Source organism: Apus apus, chromosome 2 (genome assembly GCF_020740795.1).
Source record: "Apus apus isolate bApuApu2 chromosome 2, bApuApu2.pri.cur, whole genome shotgun sequence".
Classification (NCBI taxonomy): domain Eukaryota; kingdom Metazoa; phylum Chordata; class Aves; order Apodiformes; family Apodidae; genus Apus; species Apus apus.
Window position 1 is genome coordinate 123,211,359 of NC_067283.1, and position 24,331 is coordinate 123,235,689.

General features: G+C 39.4%; 1 protein-coding gene across 9 annotated transcripts in view; it reads right to left on the bottom strand.

Moving 5' to 3' along the window:
• Positions 1-24,331, bottom strand: part of EYA1 (EYA transcriptional coactivator and phosphatase 1) — a 147,654-nt gene that overhangs the window by 66,734 nt on the left and 56,589 nt on the right. For 4 of the 9 annotated variants that reach the window (XM_051611625.1, XM_051611623.1, XM_051611629.1 and 1 more), the window contains exons 2-7: positions 17,384-17,433; positions 15,959-16,086; positions 14,032-14,094; positions 3,418-3,498; positions 1,452-1,521; positions 937-1,082 (exon numbers count right to left, since the gene is read on the bottom strand). In XM_051611625.1, coding sequence (XP_051467585.1) covers positions 937-1,082; positions 1,452-1,521; positions 3,418-3,498; positions 14,032-14,094; positions 15,959-16,086; positions 17,384-17,433 — 538 coding nt within the window. Of the gene's footprint in view, positions 1-936; positions 1,083-1,451; positions 1,522-3,417; positions 3,499-13,550; positions 13,633-14,031; positions 14,095-15,958; positions 16,087-17,383; positions 17,434-23,007; positions 23,242-24,331 lie in introns of those variants that run through there. The other 5 variants (XM_051611626.1, XM_051611624.1, XM_051611627.1 and 2 more) reach the window with 4 other exon arrangements.

Genomic DNA, 24,331 nt, shown 5'->3' on the forward strand with positions numbered 1-24,331 from the left:
GTATTCACAATAATCTGCTGTAAGATATACTTGAGACCCAATGGATCCCAACTTGCAGATTTCAGGATGAAAGATTCACCAGTTTTGCACTAATGATTTTAAGGGACACAGCTTGTACAGTGAGTTCTGTCCTTTTGCTATACAATTTGTATTACCTGAATGTATCTTTACACAATATACTGGTAAAAGCATGTGGATTGTATATTTTTAATGTATTCCCCCAAAGGAGTATAAGACCTATTTTCTAATAACACATCCGCAGTGCAGAACTGCTATGCGGTCTGCCAGCAGACAGTTTGGCAGCAAAATGGTCTCACCCACAGAAGTTTGTTTTTAAATTAATTTTTTTTTTTAATATGTGCTACTTAGTACTATCTCCTTCATCAGGCAGACAGAGCTTTAGTGGCAATTTACCTCAATTTTCACTTCCTGGGAATGTGAACACACTGAAAGTGGGATTTTTTTGGTGGGAGTCTTTTTGAATCAGTTTTTCACCTGCTGAAAATCAGTGCAGCTTCACTGACTCACTTGGGTTCCAGTAATCCAGATCAGCTGAAATTCAGACCTTTAGGTACTGACTTACCCTACTGCTTTGCTGAAGAGCTGAGCTCCTCAGCAAGTCACCAGGAGCTGTGTCTGTGTAATGGAGGTTCCTAGATCTCTTTTTCCATTTCATTGCTGTTTTTTTTATATCACCAATAAAAACCTAATGAATCTCTCTCCTTGATCCTAAAACAGAGTCATTCTCTTAAGTAGCTTCTTAACTCTTCAATACATAACTTTGCATCACTCAATCCAATGCGGCAATTACCAGTCTTCCACAAGAAATGCTCAAGAGCACAGCTGTCCCACTAAGCACTGACACAAGTGTCATGCATTCTTGTTCTAAAAAAGTATTTACCTCTAGAACAAAGTAACACAGACATAATTTCTTACCATATGAAGGGATTCCGTAGGGTTGACCGGGCTGGGGGTAGGTGGCATAAGCTGTAGTTTGTTGCATCCCAGTTGTAAACTGTGTCTGCCCATATGCAGCCATCGTTTGTGAAGAGGGTGTAGGAAGAATATGTGGGTATGGTCTGCTATTGATTACAAATGACAGAAAATAGGACAGACGCTGCATTAGACAGAGGTGTGTACTTATTTTTAGCCTTATTTTAATCCTGCTGTTTCATTAACACATAATCATAGGCTGTGCTAGACAACAGAAACTGTAAGACAAAGGCAAAATGACAATAGGAAATCAATAGTAAAAGAAAAAGTAAAATAAGGATTTCCCAAATATTTTTCAAATACATTCTTAGGATTTTTTTTTTTTTCCCTAGAAGCTGCTGTGGTTTAAACTATGACTTAACAGATGGACCCAATTATTATTTTAAATGAGGTTAAAATCTGCCTATTTCAGTTATTATTACTACTACTACTATTATTATTTTTAAAAGATATCATACTTGGAAGGGTAAATCTGTGGTGGGGAGAACTGGTGTGTTTGTCTTGGGCTGAAACCACTGCTTCCAATTGCTGCACCAAGGAGAAAAGAAAGCACACAGAAGTGTAAATACACACACCAAAGATAAATATTATTTTTCCTAATAGAATTTCAGAGTATTAACAAGGTTTTAATTAAATTCAAATATCATTGATACCTTAGATAGAAAATAATACTTTATCAGGAACTATACAAGAATGCTTAACATAAAAATCTTGATTACAAATTTCAAATACTAAATTGCCCCTTTGTACAACTCGAGCAATAGTTAATTCTTTGCTCGCACACGGACAACATTTTCAATGCAAACAATCTATTTCCTAATGGAAACATTTCCCTTCATATTTTCAAAGGATTACTGATATCTCAAGTGCAACATTTTATTAACTTTTCAAATTTTTAAGACCTACATTTTATGAAGGAGCTTTATGCATGCCTCGATTGAAAACATATGGCCATCTTCAGAGCACGTGCCTCTTTTTAAAAAAATAATTTCATAAAATAGATGATGTATTACCATCTTACACTTCCAGCTCCCCCCTCCCATCTTATCTACTTTCTAAAATGTTTTCAGACCTTCAAAACAGCCACCATGGCATAAAGATGTCTATACCAATGTGCAAATGTTCTTAGTGAAACACTTCAGGCTTGGAGGCTGAACAGTGAGCGTCTCCCCAGCTGCCCCGCCACTGCTGACACACAACTTAATGCCAACCCGCCCAATTTCTTTTGGTATTTTTGGGTGCTGCTGAGAGCGTGGCAGATGTGCCGGTGTGCTCTGCCCTCAGCATTACTTTTGGGAGCCCTTTCCTCTCTAGTTACCATTTGGGTGCCATTTCTTCCCTAGGCCCCCAGGCCGGTTTTGAAGCCTTTGCCAGAAAGGGGTCAGCGGCAGGTTATGAGACTACTGTAAAATCAGACAGCCGGAGAAACAACAGGCCCTATTGCTAAGTACTTGGAAATAAACAAGGCACGGATAATTACCCTTCGCCAGCTACCCCTTTCCTGGCCAACTACAGGGAAAATCCATCATCTTTACACTCCAAGAGCTCTTGCGAAGCATGGTGGGAAGCAGGGAATCTCTTTCTGTGCCTTCCACACCTGATAGTTTCTCTTTTTGTGGCCTGTTTGGCTGCAGATATGCCAAATGTTACAGTCTGACCTTTAGTCAGATCAACACTACTATTAAACACACTACCCTTTTCTTATTTTAGAGATTTAAAATACCCTGGAAATTATTTTTTGGCTTTCAAAATTGATACTTCCATACTTAACAGCATGCACAGAAAATGGAGGCCGTGACAAGACCAGAAAAGGACTGGCTACTTGAAGCCTGACTGGTTGCAAGATGTCAAATTTTGCTACTCTGGAAACATAATACCACAACATAGTATTAGATCCTTTTTTATTTTATTTGCACCATAAAAACCAAGTGCTAGAAATACCACAGTTAATCCACAGGTATGCAAACCTGTACAAACATCTTAGGATTTTCTCAGTGTTTATCCCCCGTATGTTAGAAGCGAAGAGGCTTCCAGGAAGAAAAAAAGCCTGACAAAAGAACGAATGCCTTGATAATAATAAATTACAATAAATGAGGAAAACCTACCCCTCAATTACAACACTAATCACAGAGCTAGGTATGTTTACTCACAGAAAACAGAAGAGTAATTACTCTGGGCCAGAATACTCCCTAGTCAGATTCCCACCGAAGACACCAATGGACATTAATAAGCCTGATGCTGTAATGATCCTTACTCGGGGAAAACTCCTATTGACTTACACTGTCTCAGTAAGATGAACAGAAATAGGCATTAGCTGCAAAGCTCACAAGGCTTTTTAACAGCTGTGCACTGGTTTAGACCCCATGGGATAAGAAAATATTAAATGAAAAAATGCTGAGCTTAAAACCTTTGTTTATTCCTTACCTGATCCTGAGAAATTGTCTAAAGACCCGTCTGTGGTAGTAGTAGTAGCAATCTCACTGCTGCTCATTGGTTCTGTTTTAACTATAGAAATATAAATCAAATATATTCTATATGCACCTAATATTCTTGCACACGCATGCACACACAGTCACTACAGCCACAAATTCAACAAAACAAAAATCTGCCAAAAATGTTAGAAATCATGGCTATCAATATTTTGCATTTTATGTATTTGTGTATACAAACAATGCAAAGTACTGGCAGCTATGATTTACACATACATATAAAATGATCAAGAGGGTTATTTCTGTCCCCCAGGAATAACAGCCACTGTAACAAACCAGAAGTCCCCATGCAACTCTCTGCACCTGCCCTGATTCCTCTTAATCCTGCAGACCCAACAATAAGGGTCTACATTTAGATCAGGTCACACAGACATTTACAGCCTTGCAAGACAGCAATTTGAACAAGACAAAAAAGGAAGTATTTTTAAATGGGTTTTTCTGAGTTCTACTCAATTTTTTTTTCATCCAAACAACTCTTCAGAGGAAAAATGAGAATTTGTGATGAAGTAAAACACTTTTCTCATGGTGGATTTCTCCCCTCAAAATGAAAACCAATCCGACTTTATATTCAGCAAGCCTGAATAAACAAAGGGGACACAGTCCTCACTAGATACTCCAAAGAATGCTTTTTACGTTTTATTCCCTCTGCACCCACAACCCAACATGGCTGTCAGAGAGTAAAAAACAATGATAGTAAGAAAGATTCTCTCCTGGCTCAGGCTGCTTCATAATTAATTGTTCATAACTTTTAATGAAGCCTCAAGTAAATAAATGAATTTCCCTTTCTGATACTCCTGTGCAATCTCAGCAACAACAGAATTCCGATCCATGGAGCAAGGATGGGGCTGACCTGGCAAACAGGCACAACAGCTACCCTCTGCAAGTTACCAGCTCAGTATGGCAATCTCTCAAATGCATTTTTACACATCTCACTTTTGGAGTTACAGCACACCAAAAGCAACCCAGGAGGATGTTTCAGAAAACAACGGAGCTGATCTTAGGACCAACGTGCCACTGCTTTTGCTCTTGTTGACACACACAGTCACCGCTTCCCACGCACCAGTGCTGGTGCATACCTGACCTTTCAGCGAGGCAGTTCAGTCACACTGCAAAAGGTGAATCCAAGAAAACCCAGGCAAAGTGCACCCTACTTGATGTGTAATGCCCAGATGTCATCTTGACTTGGGTGTGCCTGTATATATGTGCTCAGGAATTGTGGCCATCACTAGCAGAAACTCTTCTGGGGCCAGGTTTGCAAAGGGTGAGGAAGAAGCACTTTGCCTTTATGACAAAGGACCATACCTTTCCTTGCCAATCCAAATTCTTATTTCCACATACCTCACTATTTCTTTCACTTGATTTCACTCACAGGATTTACATACAACCTCTGAAGATGTTAATATTTGGCCACTACCATTTTCTGATTTTTACACAGGATGCACATGCTAGCTTGGGAGATCAATACTAGCTCCACACAAACCTCTACCACATTTGCATTAGCAAGCAGTGCAGCCCAGTAAGAAAAATTTAATTGAGTGAAATGGTTGGTGCAGAAGGTCCACAATTTAGGTATTTGAGGTGGAGGGGTTATTCATGCTAGGTTTAGTCTTGTCCCAGGGAGGGAGTGCCCATTATAGGCTGGAGAACATTAACTGTACTCCTGCAGAGCAAGCATCTTTTTTGAAAGAACTGAAATCCAGGAGGTGAACTGACATGTAGTAAGAAAGGGTGGCCAAGGGGTTCACTTCAAGAGTGCACTCATGATCTGAACTACAACTCTAATGCAAATTATTTCTTAAAAACACAACATATAACATATCCAGTATCAATTTTATAACTAAATGCTTAAACTCTAACGCACAGATGTAACAAAATATTTGTTGCAAGGTGTCTATCCAAAGTAATTTTCCAGAAACTATCAGATTTTTACGGCAAGTTCTACAGTTTGTTAATCTAGCTATCAAGAATTATAGCATCTTCATTATGTTCTGCTTTTTCTTAGAAGTTTATCACAAACTAGATTTTACAGTCGGACTAATGTTTTCTTCAAAAATTACTCCAGCTTTCCCCAAAACTTGCAAGCGTTCACATATCTAATTTCTGTAATGCAATTATACTTTTGGTAATAACAGTGAAAGACAATTTTCTCTATAACTGACTGCTGTGTGGGAGGAAAAGAGAGGAAGATGAGGCAGATCAACCTAGCTTGGGGTAAAGAGTGCAAGATTTCAGTATACGCTTTCTGCAAACTCTTCCCTCTTCTCTAATGAAGAAACAATTTTTCTATATTCCTTACAAAATAATGTGACATTGCTTGAATGACCACAAACTAGCAGCCCAAGGACCACGCTGAACTATACAGAGACCTACAGCATCATTTGCTTTATTAGATAAAGATTTTTAGGATAATTTCTTTCTAAGTGGATGTAAATGCCTCCCTCGCTGTTGGTTTAAAAGCCTTCTTCATGTGCACTGATTTGTATCTCAGATCTTGTTAGGGATACCATTTGGGGAAAAACCTCATCAAAACGGAATTTTTGTCTGTATGATTCATGAGCAATAGTTCAGTGCAACAATGTTTATAACTGAATGCTGTTTACTAAACATTCTACTTTTGAAGATACAGGAAAACATATACGAAACATACGGCAGCAACTTTTTCATGGAAATTTCTAATTGATGAATGAGGTGCTTACAGGTTTTTCATAACAACTGTTCCTTATGTCTCCCCTCTCAGCTGTTGTATTTCCTGCCTATATGAAAAAAATGGGATAAGAAAGGCTGTTCCCTGATTGTGATACCCATTAGTAAGGTGATAACAAATAAGCCCCATCATGCCATCTTTAGGAACAACTGTGACCTTAACAGATCTTTGAGCCACAGCTAGTTGTGAATTTAATAAAGATGGATAGGAATTGAAAAGGCTCCCATTACCCAAGTATTTTAATGAAAATGCCAGGAAATGACTGGGAATTACTTTCATTCAAGGGAATGAAAGCTTGCTGTATGAAGAAAAAAAATGAGAAGAAACAGTCATGGTTTCACCAGTTGGAAAGATTCACCAAGTGAAGGTCACTACTTGGGAAGGTCTTTCATTTGCCCAAGGCAAAAACTGACCTGCAATGGGGCATGCTTCCCCCCAGAATGAAGGTAAAAAAAGATTCAGAAGGGATTTCCTAAGCCTACAACTCTGCCACTCTATCACAGTAGGACATCAGTAATCCATGTCTATCATGAGAGACGTATGGAGCTGTCCAAGGAAGCAAGGCTATGGAAGGGCACAGACCTGGCCCTGTGGCCTGCTCCTTAACCACGCTCTGGATTTCAGGTCTTCACATTTTCCATGGCAATTAACATGTCTGCAATGTATCCTTTCACAGGAGGATGCTGGGCAACCAGAGGGAATATCACCACCTCTACAACATGCTGCAAGCTTGCCAGTAACCTCCAACAGCCTGCTCAGTCGTGGCAGAAACCACAGAGCGCAAAACAGGAGAGTTCCCATTTCTGCTGCTCCTTTGTCAAAATAGACCTTTACAGAGGTGCAGAATTATCAGACTTGCATTATAGAGGCAGACTCTATTTAGCGACAGGCTACTACATTTTAGTGCCAGCAAAATCACTCATGTAATAAAACAGATTATCAACAAATTGTTCAGGAAGAAACTTGATGTATTCCTAATCTGCTGCCAAAATTCAACTATTATTTAGAATTACTGATATTGATTTCATTTATATACCAAGGAATTTGAGAAGCTACATCAACAGAGAGACATTTTTCTTCCTTATTTTAATTTTCTAGTAATTTATGAGATTCTAAAGACAATATTAAAACAACAACAACAAAAAAACCTGCATAAGAAAACAACACAATAGAAAAAAATACCAGTAGCAGATACTAACATACATACTAGCCTTAGGGGGAAAAAAAAAAAAAAAAAAGTACTAAAATTCTGAGATAGTTTAACTGTTAATCTAATGTTCCACTGATTGTCAAGATATTTATTCTTAAGACACTCAGATGCTCTAAGTGCAAGATGCCCTCTTTGGTCAGGCATATTACAAAAGGCAGTTAAAAATTACTTATGTGGCAGTTCCTGAACTCCACTAAGAGACAGAACTTCAGATCAGAACCCACAAGTTCATGTGGTTCATTAGCCAAGTAACAATTTTCTGAGTTCACAGCTTGTCACACAGTCACTGGCATATACAACAGTAAAGACTGCTAAGAGGAATGAGATGTTGTCCTTTTAAAACATGGATTCAGAAACCTAACATTTAGCCACATGAAAATAATATTAAAACATTATAAAGATTGCACCTTCAAGCAAGCAAAAAGAAAAGCTTTAAAATAGATTTTAAAAATTACTTTGCAGATCTAGAATACATATAAGGCTTGCTCTACTGAACTAGTCTTTGTTAACAGCTAAGCCATATACATTAAACCAGAAAAGAAATATTGTAAACATGGCTAACTTAATAAATCAGTTTTAATTTTATAGTTTTAAGACAGAATTGTTGTTAATAATATTCTATTATTTGTATTATATGAGTAAGTGGGCAAAATGAAATAATTCCTGGCTGACAGTTCACAGTGTTCATGGGGCACAGAGAGTCTCAACAAAGCAAGCAAGGCTGTTAGTTTATAGATGTAAATACAATCTCTAGCCCTACTTTTGTTTGTCTCAAGGTGACATCTTCAAACAATGTTAGCAGCTAAACACCAGGCAGATATCTTAATAATTTCATGTATCCGTTACTATCCATACACTATTTTACTTGATACCATCCTTCTTCTGTTCCCACTAGAAGCCCAAAGTTTACCTAAAAACTCAAAGATAATTGTAATTAACAGGAGAAAAAATCTATTTTGACTCTCCAAGATGATTATATTTTCCGTTATTTTATTCAATATCTCCTCTGTTTGTCATGAAAAATCTTGAAATTATAAACAGCTTACTAAAGCTTACAGGTCACTTACAAATAAGTTATTCAATCATGTTAATTGCTATCCAGGACATTATTCTCTCTTTTTATCACAGACTATGCAATCATCAGCTCCTTACCAAGAAGCCCGATAAATTTACTTGCTCCTGTTTCTCAAAGCAAAGGACTCTTCCTGAAACTCGTCTGGAAATTACCAGAAAGTAATTACTACAAGGTAATTTCCAGCCTAAATTTATGTTTAGCTTTCAAAGAAAGTCCCTGCTCAAAGCAGCACATTCTAGTTCAAGCCCAGACTGTTTCCTGCTCTCCCCTCCTCTGATGTTGGAAGGGTTCAAAACTCACACAGTGTTTGGGCTGCAGCTCACATCCAGCTTTCACTGCTTGCATGGTTCCCCCATGACCCTCACCCCCCTCTTACCTTATGCATTACAACTGAAAGACTTGCCACTGTAGCTGCTCATGCAGCTTACAATTACAAAGAAGTGGCATTGCTATTACAGTGCAAAATCAGAAAATTGAAAACCATCTGGGTGGAGACAAGTTTTGATAGAATTTGGGGCTGGTAATCAAGATTTAACCTGGATATTGACCTGACAAGTACAGTCATGGGTTAAAACAGTCTGATTCACTGTAGTTTGGAGACAAGAATATCTAAATCAAACTAACATTCTTTCCCCTTCACATTCACGTGTCGATTTCTACCAAATTATTGAATCTCTCCTGTACAAATGGAGGCAGCATATATACAGAAACAATCCTTTTAGAGGTGTTATGGCTTATTTTTTCGTGTAATATGTGTAACAGTTTGCACCACATTTGTGTAAAATATCTGTGCTCTTCAACCAAGGCCAAACAGAATGACCATACAGTGTCACAGCCTCTGTTCTAATGGCAAAGAATGCTGACTTCAGCAACTTTCTGGGAGCATGGAGGGCTTCAGGTGAACAGAGAGCATCATGGAGAAATGAAACCTGCTCTGCCTTCCAGGTGTAAGACACAAGGCTGAGACATGAAGTCAGGAGAAGAATGGCAAAGCAGGTGGGACCTTTCACATGTGGGAAACAATATCCTCTACTTTTGGCCAGGGTCTGAACTCCAGGACTGCCAGACTGAAAGGCAAATACACCTGGACTAAGACAGATAATGCCAGCCTGCATGCCCCTCCACCTAGCAGTAGCAGAAAACTCCCCAGCTTGTCTCATCAAACCTGGTGGCACAGGTACTTCACTCACTGACCAGGGATCAGATGATCAAGCTACCCCTGCAGTGTAACTAAGTTTTATGGTTTTTTATCTATCTATGGTAAGCAAGCCCCCTCAGAAGACTACAAGATGCAAATGGAAGTCCTAAATCATCTGAAGGGTCACAAGTCTCTGAAGTTGCTTCTTCAAATATCACCCTATCGTCTACTAAGGTAGACTAGATTTAGATGTCCTACTCCTGTTCCCCAGAGTTTCTTCTGGTGCATGCTGGCAGCAGGGCTGGATTTCCTTCTTGTCTGTTTTACTGGCCAGGAATGTGAGATTTCTGTTTGATGCTGTGCAATCACACAAATGCACACAGGCAGATCACGCCTAAGAGGCTGGTCCCACTGGAGTGATGCTGCACCTAGCACAAGTTCCAGTTTTTGGTGGAGTAGAGTACTATAAGAGGTTCTTGACATCCTGTGCCAGCGGGGCTCTAGGACCCTCAGGCACACTCAGAGGGAAATGTCACAGCACCATGCTCCAACCACAGAGTGGCATGGCACATGCTTCAAAAAAATTCATGAGAAGCTTGCAAAAAATAAACTATATTAAAATAATGGTACCTCCAAGATGTTCCTTTTTTTTTTTTCTTTTTTTTTTTTTTTTCTTAAAGTCCTTTGTAATTTAGAGTATGTTATTTTCCTCAGACATCTGTGGGAACCAGCATTGCTATTGACTTTTCACTTAAATGAGGTCCTTTATTTCAGGAAAATGTTATAGAGGAAAACAAAATTGTGAAGTTTTCACAAACAAATGCACATATATACATAAAAGACAATGAATATGTAAATATTTATTAGGCAGTCTCCTCCTCAAGACCTTGCAACAGGAGTTGGACTGAACCAACAGAGAAACAGGCACATTATTTCATTGGCCAAAAACCTGTGAAAGAGGAATAACAGGGCATTATGCTACATGTGCTTAGAACAGATGGAAGGACTCTTAGGGAAGCAAGATAATAAAAGCATAGATAAGGTGAAGAGTCTGGAAGGAAGCCAATGGGAGAAGAAAACAGTGAAGAGCTGAAAAGAAAAGATAGTCCAAGTCAGCCCCTTGCCTTGACATAAATGGGCAGAGTGATGTGTATTGGCTTTTATCCTCCAGAAGTGGCGGCAGGTTGAAGACCATGATCAGTCCCTACAGACCCCCAGGCTGGTTTTGCCAGTCTGGGGCCTGGGACCCTGATGGTCTTTGCCTCTGGCCACACAACTGTCCTCTTGTGCAGTTAGCATCAATAGCCCTTGATACTAGCACCCTACTGAAACGCAAAGATTAAATTCACCTTTACCAGGCTATTATTTCAGGATGCCTAAATACGGAGGTATCCCTTCCTCAACTACAAGTTTCATACAAGCTAATCATCACAAATACAGGGCTAGAAACTTCAGCATACATAACTGGCAGAAACTACAGAAATGAGCAATCAAAAGATACCAGAACCGAAACATCTCCCAAAGGAGGATCATTTTGTCTGATTGCTATCACCTACCACAACTTTGCAGGCCAAAGTACCCAAAATTATTAATAACTATTAAAAATATTAATAACACACAAAATTAAGAATTATTGATAGCCAATGTGCAGGCTTGACTGCAATACTGAAAGACTATTTTGAGTGCTACAAAGTATTGTTACCATTACAAAAAATACTTCTACTTAAAAAAAATCTACATCGTGTGCCGAAACAATGGCCAGCTCATGGCTATGGATTTCAACATCTTACTCCACCATCACTTCAGAAAATACTCAAAATAACTTTCTCTCAATTGTATAATATTGCAGCTCAACAGCAAATATACTACACAGCGCTGCCTTTTGAACCCCTGAAGATGGATTTACATTCACCAGATTTATAACAACGTTTCTAATGGCCACACATCAGATAGACACATAGTGGGGAGCTTTGAATGCCTTTGTGTGGGATCTCATTCTCATGTTGCAGCAGGTACTTATAGAGTGAGAATCTTTTTTTTTCCAAAGGAATTTTGATGTGCAATTCCCTTTGAAGCCTCCCTTCCTATGTATCTTTGAAAATCTGATCTTCAATTTGTTACCCATTTTTCCTTCCTGCTTGATATGAAAATGCCTTCTCTTTTTCCTCCTAAACACTGAGAAATGAGGGCAGAGGCAGCTCCATACTCCTAACATGAATGAAGTGTAGTTGCTTGGTAAACCATGGCTCCTTCTCCCAATCTTCTATTCTTTTCCATTCCAGTTGCATAAAACATCATCATGATGGGCCACAGGCTTCTGTTTCTCACTCTATGTAATCCATCAGAAGTGATTTACATCCTTGAGATAAAAGTAAAGATCATTGTAGGCAGAAACTGGATGCAGTTGTCTGCTATGGAAAATAGCTTTGCTGCTCCTCTCAGATTGAATCTATATACCAAAGTGGGCACTGTTGTTGGAAAAGCCACTAGCTGTCTGATAAAACGTAACAAATGGCAATTTTATTAGCTTCTGTTGTTATTGTTTCTTTAACTCCTTCAGTATCGCCTCACCACAGCAATTTGCTGACAAAGGAAGATTAGAGATAAGGCACAACTATGAACATTGTGATCCCTACTTCAATTCCCTCTCTTTTTTTTTAACATTCTCTTAGGCAAGTCATACAAGGCCAAAATTTTAATGGTGTCCAGCACCTGCTGCTCCCTACAACAGAGGGTGTTTTGTAGAAAAACACTTAAAGAGATCACAGAAAACTCAAATACTCCTGTATTTATATCATCAGCACCACCTTGGCATGCCAAGACTGATTTTTCTGAGTGCCTTTAACCAGACATTTTAGTGTTAGTCCTCTGCATTTGATCCTGGGAAATTTCTGACTGGTCAAGGTCTATAATTTCCTCGTTACTTCCCCATCACTGGTTAGAAGACCATACTTGCCCAGAGAAGAGTAAGGTAAAAACCTAATGCCAGCATTGTAACTACTTCTTATTTGCTATGATTTTTTTTTTAATCAAGATGTTAAGGAAATGGTACTTCCCCTCTCACCACACATACATCCAGAACTATGAAGACTAGCTCATGTTCTTCAACAAACTTAAAAGGATACTGTTTGTTCTACAGACATCACTGATCTCTAAAAGAATTCTGTAGAGAAATTGCTGAGACAAGAATTAGTAAATCTGACCTGTTTAAAAACATTTAGCTAGAAGGAAATACATAGCAGTTACCCAAAACTCCCTGTTTTTTCTTCAGCTTCAGCCCTCAGCCAGCACTACCTAGTCAGTTCTGCACTACTGTAATTTTGCTCTACCAAAGTGAAATTAAGCACACAAAGAATTACTACATAAAAGCTGCATGCAGAGATTAGATTCAAACTCAATGAAACAACTAAAATCCCCATTCACTGCTTTGAAATTTACCACTAGTGTGAAGCTAAAAATATTAGCTAATAACAGTGGGGTATCTTTCAACCACATCCTCTTGTAGAACAACACCAATAAGAGACAAGTCTGAAAATCTGCCTTAGAGCAATTAATGAGCATTTGTTTGAAACAGTGCCATTTCATTTCCAGACAGGTTTGGGTTTTTTCCCTCACCCTCTTCTAGTGCACATATCCTGGATTCAGGGTATGGAAAGCTGCCGAAATCACACCCATTGTCAAATCAAATTTAACATATCTTTACAAGATATTTATAACATGCAAATACCTAGAGGCCCTGTTTCTCATTCACATGAAGGTCCCTTATGCCAGAAAAGCAGGGCTCTTTCATGCTAGTGAGAACAAGTGCGTAGTAGATTAGAAGCTGCTTTCATATATTATATGTAATGTGAAGGTTCAACAACCCACATCTCCACTCCACATGCAACAAGCAAGCAAACCACACTGCAGCATTTTAAGAAAGGTGTTTGGCAAGCCCTTACGACTGCATCCTTACAATCTGCCACTTGTGTCTCAGCAGGATTCTGCTTCAAGAATCTCAGAAAAAAATCATTTTACTTCACCCTTCATTAAAAAAAAAATATCAAATCCTTGCTTCATTCACTCAATTATTTTTTTTTTCTTAAGCCTGTTTAGCAGCTCAAGGAACTCAAACAAAACATTTCCTCAAGATAAAACAGATTCACAGTAAAAATTCCACCTTCAGATTCTTAGGCATCTGCTTCACTCACAAATTTTGTCTCTAAGCACACATCTAAATCAGAAATAAATGATTCAGTTCTGTTTCTTTCGCAAACTTTTCCTTATTTGTCACTTAAGAGAAATCAGAGACAGGAATTTTCAATTTGGAAAGTTTGGACCAGAATCGCCAAGCACAAGCTGTTTCTCAGGACACTTTTTGGACAAGATCTGAAATCGCATGCTGAGTGCCCACGCTGCTGCGCCCACCGCAGCCCCCCAAACCTGCGGGGCTCTGTGTGCTAGGGCTTAGCAACCAGTCTGCAGTGCTGAGGAGGGTCATGTCACCTGAGGGAAAATTGCAAACAAAAGAAAACCATTTGGCTTCATCTCAGAAGGTAAACACGTATTGCAAGTTAGAGCTTTCTGGGTAGAATTCACCCAAAATTAATAAGCCTGAACTTGAAAATTCTAGTTTCATATAAATAAGTTACTGTGGTTTAATTTATTTTCTTCAATAAACTCTGATACCTACCTAGAAGTTGGGATACTGTTCCAAAATTACTTTCTACCTGAGGTAAGTGCATGTACAGGTACAATATACAACTAATTTCCTGATACAGTAATATTAAGCACCCCTTTTTTCAGAGTGTATGCCTGCATACAACTACTTAGAACAATAAGTCGAGCCAGATGGTGAGGATCTTTCAGTCTTTCAGGGAACACTCCCTATTTTTGTGCTACTAAAGAATCTTCAAGTTACAGAGAAGGTACAAAAGCTGGTGAAGTTTACTGCAAAGGCTTTTGTGAGCTAGAGGAATTTTAATTTGAGAGGATTGAGCAATTTTATCCTGTACCAAAACTGGTATATATATCTGATAATAGGATGCAAAAATATAATAATATACTTGGGTATTTAAAAGGAAGAAGATTCATCTGTGGCCATTAAATATTTTTCTGCTTTAACATTAGCATATTAAGCATTTTATTTATTCTTTAAAAAGCTACTTTTTCTTTTTTCTTTCTTTTCTTTTCCTTTTTTTCTTTTCTTCCCCCCCCCCCTCCCCCCCCAATGGCTTAAAATCGTATTGCAGCAATACTTTTACAGCAATAGCAAAAAGTAAATTATACACAACTCTGGCACAAATGCCTGTTAATCTGATAACCCATAAACCCTCCCCACTACAGAGGACTTCAATTAGAATGAATAACAGAGATGTTTAGGGAATTGAGGGGGGACGACATCTGTTTGATTGGCATGTGCCTTTCCTGGAAGAATGCAATGCATGTCCATAATCCTAAACAGTCTGACAGCACTAATATGACCCAGTTCTTAGGGAAAAAAAGGCATATATTTGCTACAACAGTGGTATAACTATGCATTTAAATTGAAAAGCAATGAAGCTGTGTGACTCTTTTCTAGTAATGCATTAAAAATCTCTGTCACATAGCTAGCCAAATGTCAAGTACAATCTTTCCTACTACTGCCATAGAAATGAAAGAGTATTTTTTGCTGCTTATTATATAAAACCTTCTGTGTTTCATTATATGCATTATTATATGCATCACATATGTGCTATATTCCCGGTAAAGCTGTTAGGTTGTTCTGCTGTTAGTATTATACTGAGAACAAACATAACTTATCAACTGCCTGACTGCTTCTTGAAAAATAGGTATCAGTTTACCCCATTGAATTACTACACCTGTTTGAATTTTGGCCACTCCATAAGAGCAGCAAGCTTGCCTAAGGAAATTTCAACACTCAGTTTTATTAGCCTACTTGACAAAACTTTCATAGCCTCAGGAGCTTGCAAAAAGTGAGAACATAAAGAAATATGAAAATAGTAAAAAAGACTGAAAGATTGTGTTTTGTAGTACGGCAATAGTAAACATGTTCTTTTATTCTCATCTATTAACTACCCTTTCAGGTTTTCGTTGTGTTGTCTTTTATTTTAAGCTCTACAAACGCTACCTGCTCAGTCCATTCAGACTCCATGAAAGGAATATAAAACTGGAATAAAAGCTATTGCTGAAACTTGATAATAGTAACTACTGATAAACATTGAACATGGGCCCTCCACACCGTATTACATAAACACGGAACACCTAAAATAGTAAAACAATTTCTCTTTATAGCTTACTGACTGCAAGAAAATCCAATGCAACTAGGAGAAAAAACAAACCATGAAAGGATAAAAAAATGGTGGCTCACCTTCCGTGCCATTGGGTGTCATGGAGTTATTATTTATATGGGAGTTATCAAGTTTTGGACCACTGGGGGATTCACTACTACCACTGAGTCGGCTATGTGGGCTGGCTAGATCCTGCATTTCCATAGACCTGAAAACAAGATGCAATTAGTTTTACAACATATTCAACATGCATTACCGAGGAATTGCCTATATGAGAGACAGCCCACTATTAAACAGCATCTCAAAAACACCTAGTAAAAAAATGAACAGCTTCTCCCAGCTTCATCTTTTCTAGTCCTACACTCCCTTTGTAGCCGCACACGAATGACTGAAGAGCTACCACTGCAATTATTTTTGCAGCTTCTAAGACACAAAGTACTGCACTTTAAACATTCATGCCACAGAGGCATATATTCTCTTAACAACAAATTAACACTCTCCTTTTTCAAGATCTACCACTCAGTGGCAAGATAATGGGCCTCCAAACCAAATAAAACACTTGAAACAATTGTGGAAACCTATCATCTCCTGACAGGGAATGAGATATTCCTGATGTATGTGTTTACTCGGGCAAAATACTTAATTGTTCCCCTGTTTCCGTTGAAACAAATGCAGCATTAAAACATTATTATGCCTGCTCACTTGTTTGCTTTGTGGATTACATAAAGCGTGCCCAATTGAAAAGGGATATGACCAACATACAGTGAATCCATACAGGTGTTAGTCTGCCTTAGCACTCTGCTGTATCTCAGCAGCTGTCACTTAGTCAAAATAATAAGAGAAGTCAATTCTAACTCAAAGCAAAAATTAAATGTCTATACAGCACACAAGCAGATGAATATTTCCAATTTGCATTTTTAATAGCCTTACATAAAAAGGTCATCAGCAGTCACCACCATGACATATCCCTTGGTTGATGCTGGGGAAGCTTACGATTGAAGTGTCCCATCGTTCTGTTTCTTTATACTTAAAGCTTCTGATTATGTTTTTTGATGTACTCAGTTTAAGTAATTGCTCCCAGTAGAAATTTTGTAGGTTACTGTGCCTCCAAGGCATTTAAACCAGTAATTTTTCTGTTTAAAATAAATGCTTAAGCTCTTTTAAAGACTATTAAAATTATATTAAAAATTCCTCCCACAGTAACGGTATGAATATCCTGAAAGCATAAGCGTTATTGCAGCTATGAAGTTTTCACATTTTAAATGAGATCTTACACAAGCGTAATGAGCTTGAAATACAGCGATGATATAAAGTCAAACAACTTAGTGAAAAAGTGTACATGCTCATAATTTGCAGACTTGGTTGCACGCACGTAAAAGCGATGCTCCAGCACTTACTCATCCGCTTAATGTGGAAAACAAGACTAAATGTTTACTCCTTACCTGAAGTGAAAAAAATAAATAAAAGGCTTCTAGAAAAATAGCAATTTTCAATCAAATCCTTACCTGTAGCCTGAGGAAGCAGCAACATCTGAACCAGTTTGGGGCTTCTGCACCTGTAGACCAGGGAAACAAACAGAAGCCTCTATTACTCTGCTTTATGATGAGGCCTTAATTTAAAGAAAGGGTATCACTGCGGATGACAATTCTGTCCTATAAACCCAAAAGGAGAGGAGGAGGGCGCGGTGCCGGTGAAAGGCATATTGTCTTTAAATTGAAGGCTCAACTCTTGCTTCCTCGGCAGGTCTCTCTCCCTCCTCCCCGCGCCGGGGGACGGCGGCCAAGTGACGGGATAGTGATTCATCAGGGGCCCATGACAGCTGCAGAGGGGCTCACTCCTCCCACGGCCCCGCACGGCACGGGGCCACGCACCGCGTGAAGGTAACCCCGCTGTGCCGCCCCCCAAGGGCAGCAGGAGCCGCCGAAGCCACTCCAGCCCCCAGCCCCCCAGCATCCTCCACCCCTCTTGATATCTCTGGCTGGGTTATCTCTCCCTCCCATCCCCCTAATTCTTGACAGCATCTTGCCCTCATCACATTGGCTTTCCTCCTCTTCCACTCTTCGCCATCCTTCCCGCATACCTGGGCAGTGGGGTGGCTGTAAGTCAGCTCACTCCCAAGGCCAGGAGAGAGGGAAGCTGAAGAGGCTGACACTAGTTATTTTTGGTGACAAGGGGCAGGTCTGCCTAGGGTAAAGATCTTCGATATATGCCCAACAGTATTACACAACTACCTCAAAACCCACCTCCAACTAGAGCGAATAAAGTAAAAACCCCAGACATTACTGCACAAGGACTTACTTGTAAAAATTCCAGTCACTAATGAGATTTCTGATAAAATTACTTAAAAGAACACTTCTGGCTAAATAAATAGGAGGAAGTTGTAGCATTTACTTCTGAGGTCACTCATCAAGAAAAAGAATCTGGTTCCACTGAGTTTCTAGTTTAATAAAATTACTCCTTTTAAAACTCTGGTGAGCAACAGATTTTCATATCTATTGGAAACACACTGTTGCTTTGCTAACAGACTTTTCTCTGTAGCCAATAACAATTGTCAGCAGATGATAAAATTCAGGTGAAGATACGTTGCTAGACACTGTTACCTTAAAAGCACACAAAGGCTTCTCCGAGTAAGGTATATACCCTCTTAATGTCTGCATTGAGAATCCTTTATGTGCATTTGCATTCAACCTGAACTGACATCTCTTAAATGATCACAGAGTTAAGACAAGAGAGATGAGGCATTTAAAGCGCCATAAAAATCATCCACGCAAAACCTACTTATGCGCCTGTAGGATTTTTTTTGTTGTTATTTTTAATCTCAGGCAGAATTACTACTAGCAAAAGTAAACAACTGCTAGGAGCAACCAGGCAATGTAGAACACTACAAATGACGTCAAGAAGCATGCAATAATGCATACTGAAAAACATCAATCTTTTTATAACTGGGTACTTAAAGTACTGCATAGCATGCTTTTCAATACATTGTCGCATGCCAAATCAAACTAGATGAACAGATACATTCAAAACTGTGCATTTTGTTTTAATTTTTATTTTAAGTTCTTTACCCCAGAAACTGCAGCAGACTGCCTTAGGATATGTTTCTGCTATTACTTCTAAACACCTGGAAAAAATTATAGGTGAGAACTAAGTTTGCTTACAGAGCTATCTTCACTCCCTCTTGCTCAGGATATTTTAAAACATATCTTTTATAACAGAAAAAAACTTCCTTTTTCAAATAGATGCTTTAATTAAATAATATTTTATAAAGTGCCCTACAGTATTATGCATATGTCATTAAACTGTAAAATACAATGAATCCCCACTATTTTATTTACACAAATTAAACAAATAATAACTTCTGAACACTTACAAATGTACACATATACATGCATGTGTGCAGGGAATGAGAGAGATTTCATTTAAGAATTCATGGGAGAGGGGGGAAAAAAAAAATCCACCTCATTCATAGTGGATTAAATATATACTTTATATGTCCTGTAACACTCTATGATTTGTGAAAGTTCATATCCACAATCTTCATTTTCTTTAGACATACTTTATATATATTCCTTTGTGTCTCAAGGATTATTTAAACCATGTGTTGCACGTTACCATATTTAAAAATGACTCTTTAATCAAAATAACTTTAAAACAACTAATCCTCACTTAGGCTGGTCAGCTGAATCCACAGAGTGGTCCAGGAAAAATAAATCTACTCTCAAGAATGCGATTGCAGACAACAATTAGACACAGATGTGAGTGAAATTAGTTACAGTTTACAAAATGCTACACTTCACATGCTTTCAGTTTTTTATGTGTAGTACAAAATTACAACATAGTAACAAACCACACTTATGACGACCAGTTCGTCGAATAAAAACATTTCTGGGTGGCGTGTGCTTGCACTCATACATTCTCCCATTTTGCCAACAGATTTCTGGATAATTGAAGTTCTGCAACATAACTCACATATCAAACAAAAAGTGGGGCGGAAAAAAAAAATAAAATAAAAATGCAATGGTTTTACCCAGCCAGTCAAAGGGGCACACCAAAAAACAACAACAACAACAACAAAATCACAAAGAGAAAAAAGGAGCTGTCACTCACCCTTCAGACTCGGCACTCTGTTAAAACTAAAAATGTCTCATATGGTAAATGACACACACATTCTCCTTAATACCTCAGAAATATTACTGTGTATCATTTGATTGTTGTCAGTAACTTTCACATCTCTCTAATACGAATTGGAGATCTGAACACTATATAGAACATGGCAAGAAAAAAAAAAGTGACAATGATAGCTTAAAATTCGTCCATTTAAGAATCTTAAATCAGGAACATCAAATTCTGATTAGTTAATGAGGTCTTTTAAGTTTGCCTTTTTTCTAATTAAATTTATAATTCTTCGCAGATGTAGGTTTTGTTGATGTTCAATTTGTCTCTCTCATTTTGTTAAAACTCACATAGTACTCCACCAATCCATTGAATAGCCACATTAAATCTGTTAATACCATGCTCTTCAACCCCAGAAATTATTTCCAGAAGGCAAACTTGCTTTGAGAGATCATCAAACAAGACTTAAGGTACACATTTTATCACATTTTCCCTACCACAGAGCTCAGGATGCGGAGGAAAATTCATGACTTTTGCACTGTTTATTATACTTTGCTAAATTACAAATCAAAAGCATCTGACAGAAGATCATGTATGAAGCCAAAAAGTTAATAATGTTCTGTGAAAAGTAAACTGTAAATGGGAAGGGATTCTAAATTTCAGCAGCACAGAACAAATGAAATGTAGGTACTTGTCTAAATTACAGGTTTTCCACAGTATTTTTGCTTGCTAGGGGCAATTTTTATTATTTTTTTTTAATGGCTATAATTTAAAACATTTTCCAGCTGAAAAGAAATTTTCTAAGTCAAAATAAGAAGTTAACCCAGAATACTACAGCCAGCACACACACTCTTTCTTAAAACACAGTTCTACGTTAAAGAAGCTAATTTCAAAGACAATGGCAGTTTTCAAATCAGTGTTTCTCCTTAGGGAAGAAAACAAAAACAAACCTGCACTTTTAGCAGGGGGGGAGGGAGAGAAAAGGACTTTTCCCCCAGCAGCACCCTCTGCCTCCTTAAAAGCCCTATGCAATAGGTATCTGCAGACAAAATGGCTTCAGCAGCCAAAATGTTACAAAACTAAAAAGCAAATTGGCTACAAAAAGGCACCTTGCTGGCAACACATGAAAACTGGTAATACTTTCACTCCTCCAATAATCATATTGCTGGGCTCTAAGTGAAGAGGTAGGGCTTTTTCACTAGATACTCACATCAAAGACAAATTGCACTTATTAAACCAGAATCAGGTAATTACCGTTATTTAATTTTTAATTACTAGTTTAAATTATTCTAATAGTACTGTCCTGTGTTCTCATTGCATACGCTTATGAATGAAACGTTTTGATTCTCCAACACTTTCTTCCCTTTAAGAAAGAAGTACTACAATGTGACAATGCTCCCATTATGACCAGCCATTTAAGAATGTCTTTCTGCTTTTCCAAGATTTTTTTGGCTCCCGAGAAATATTTCATACTTATTGCAATTCAAATAAAATGATTACTCATTCTTTTCCCCCCCCCCCCCACCCCCGCTCTCCAAAGGCGAAGCGTGACTCAAGCCGCCTGTCACTGCGCAGAACTGCTGAGAGGGGATGGCTGCTCATTTCCAGACCTTACCAGGCCTTGGGGAAACTCCGACAGCAACGAGGTGCTTGGTTAAATACTGCCTGTCATGGGTTCGTGAGCAGCACGGAAAACGCTCATACATGTTTGTATTAATAAAAGCATGTAACGTGTACACAGGGAGGCAAACATGTATCTGCAGCGACACATACATGTTATTTTTTTAGTTATTTGACACATCAGCGGTCTCTGTTCTGGCAGATGCTTTGCCAGCCATCTCAGCATGGGATGGAAAGGAAAATATTCTTTATAAGTGGTATAAAATTAGAAAAACTTCCACTGATACACTACACAACATTTCCACTTCTTACCCCAAACTTATCTCTGTGATAATTTTTAAATTTATACAAACTACATGAAATACACTATTCTCCCCCCCCTTTCTTTTTTTTTCCTGAAAGCTTTTATCTGTTCTGCTTACCTCAATTTTAAGTGTTTACTGACCAAAAAAAAAAAACAAAACAAACAAAAAAAACAAACCACCAAAACCCAATTGTCTTCTAAGCAATACTTTAAAATGCACTTACACCTTTTCCATAATAAACCTTTCACTGCACAGGGCACTCTTTCCTCTCATTGATGTTTGTCAGAAACACCGAGAGAAATACATAGTTGGGAATGTTTTGGGGGTCTCGGTTGCTCAAAAGCGAGATGTACATTCAAGGAGACTTCAAAAGGTCTTTAACTTTCTCATTCTAAGTTCATCGTTCCAAATAAACCACCTAAAATGTCAATAAACGTCAAGTCTTTCAGTTGTGTAGATGTTTATTCTGTCATCTTGAAAAGTTCTCCTATGGGGATCCCTGTGTTTTCCTTGGTGTTTGGAAATTTTAAACATACGACGCAAAAGGATTTCCTGCTTCAGAAAGCGCTGTCAAAAACTCTGTCAGGCATTCTTCCTTCCAATTTTTTTTTATTATTTTTCTCACGCTCTCGGGTCTCTTCCAGCACGGTCTGCAGGTCTCCTATATTACGTGCCTATTCTCACCTCCAATTTAACATCTCCCCACCACGTTACTCCCGTCCGCCGAACCATTAGCACTCTAGGAAATCAAACAGGAGAATCCCCAAACCTGGCTGATCACAATAAACAGAGCCGCCTCACAGCAGCTTTGTGGGAAGCCTACAAACCCCTGCCTGAAACCCGGCCAGAACTCACTGCTTGCACCTAGCCATCTAGAACTGAGCGCTGCTCTTCTCCGCACGGGCAGAAAGCCGCCCCGCAACTCCGCGCACGGGCAATTCCCGCCGCCGCCGCCGCACCCCGCGCGGCTCCAGCGCCGGGCTCTTGCCGTCGCCCCCTTTCCCTGCTCCTTCCCTCCCGCTCCGGCTGCCCCCGCTGCCCGCCCCGCCGACAGCCGCTGTCAGCGCCCGCGCCGCCCGCCTGCTACTCACGGTGCCGGGGCGCGCCGTCTCCGCGGGCGCGCAGCCTCCGCGATGGCGGGCTCAGAGCGCGGCGGCGGCTCCCATGTGTCGGCGGGGCAGCCCCGGGGCGCAGGGGCGCGGGCCGGGGCCGGGGCCGGGGCGGGCAGACAAAGCCGCGGCAGAGGCTGCCGCCAGCCCCGCCGCCTGTTTGCTCAGCCGTGTGGGTCTGCCCAGGCAGTGCCTGGGGGCAACGCTGCCGCTCCCGCGCCCTCTCTCCTCCTCGCTCCCCCTTTTCGCCTTTTTTTTCTTCTTTTTTTTTTCTTTTTTTTTTTTTTTTCCCTCCCCCTAATTCCCCCCCCCCCCACCCCCACCCCCCTTTGGGTTTTGTTTTTGTTTTTGTAATGCAAACCGCAGCTATTCTCTTGTCCCAACCTTATTGGTTTAAAAACGCCAACTGCAATGAGGCTTGCGCGGGCTGAAGTCAACCTTCCCGCTTGGGCGAAAGGCAGCCGGGGATGCCACGCTCCGCCGGCGTCCAGCTGCGCGGAAGCAGCGCGGGGGCTGCGCGCCCCTGACCGGCGGCCGCCCCTCCGCGCCCAGCCCGCCCGCCAGAGCCCCCTTTTCTTGCACCTTCTGCAGCCTCACCGCAGAGCGAGCAATGAATCCCTCGGGTCCCTCCTCATTTAAAAAGTTTAATTGTGTGTAGATGCATCCCCTCTCGTAAACTGGGCTTAAACAAAAGCCGCACTAATAGAATAACTGGAATTAAACCAACATCATATCAACGAGGGAAGCTAAATACGGATACTCACAGGGGCTCTTAGGCATACAACCAGCATGCACGTCTGGACATGCCGTTTTGATTGGATATGTAACAGATTTGTTCTCAAATATCTGAGATTCTTGCAACCTTGTAAAGAAAAGGTCTGCTAAAACTATTTAAGCCAGCCTTCTCCAATTTAAAGGTATTTATTAAATAAAGGACCTAGAACTTTTAAAATGGTTTAAACCATGTAGATATGTGAAATGTTCATACCTTTAAAAGCAATTGTAAATGTAGTCAAATTTGTATTTTATGTTATTGCGACTCACCTACTAGTTGTAAAATGGAAAATTTTAAAAAACCTACTAAAGTTTTGAAATTGAAAACTGTGTAAAGGCCCTTTCCATAGACCGTACAAATATTTCCAAAGGACAGAGAAATTGAATTTGTGCAGTAAGTAACAGTGACTCTTTAAAGCTTTGCTTTTACCAATCAATAAGTAATTAAGTAATTTAATTATTAAGCCATTAAACTGAAATGGGCTTATGATACATTTCTATTACAGCACTTTTAGTAGCTCATAATTAAAAA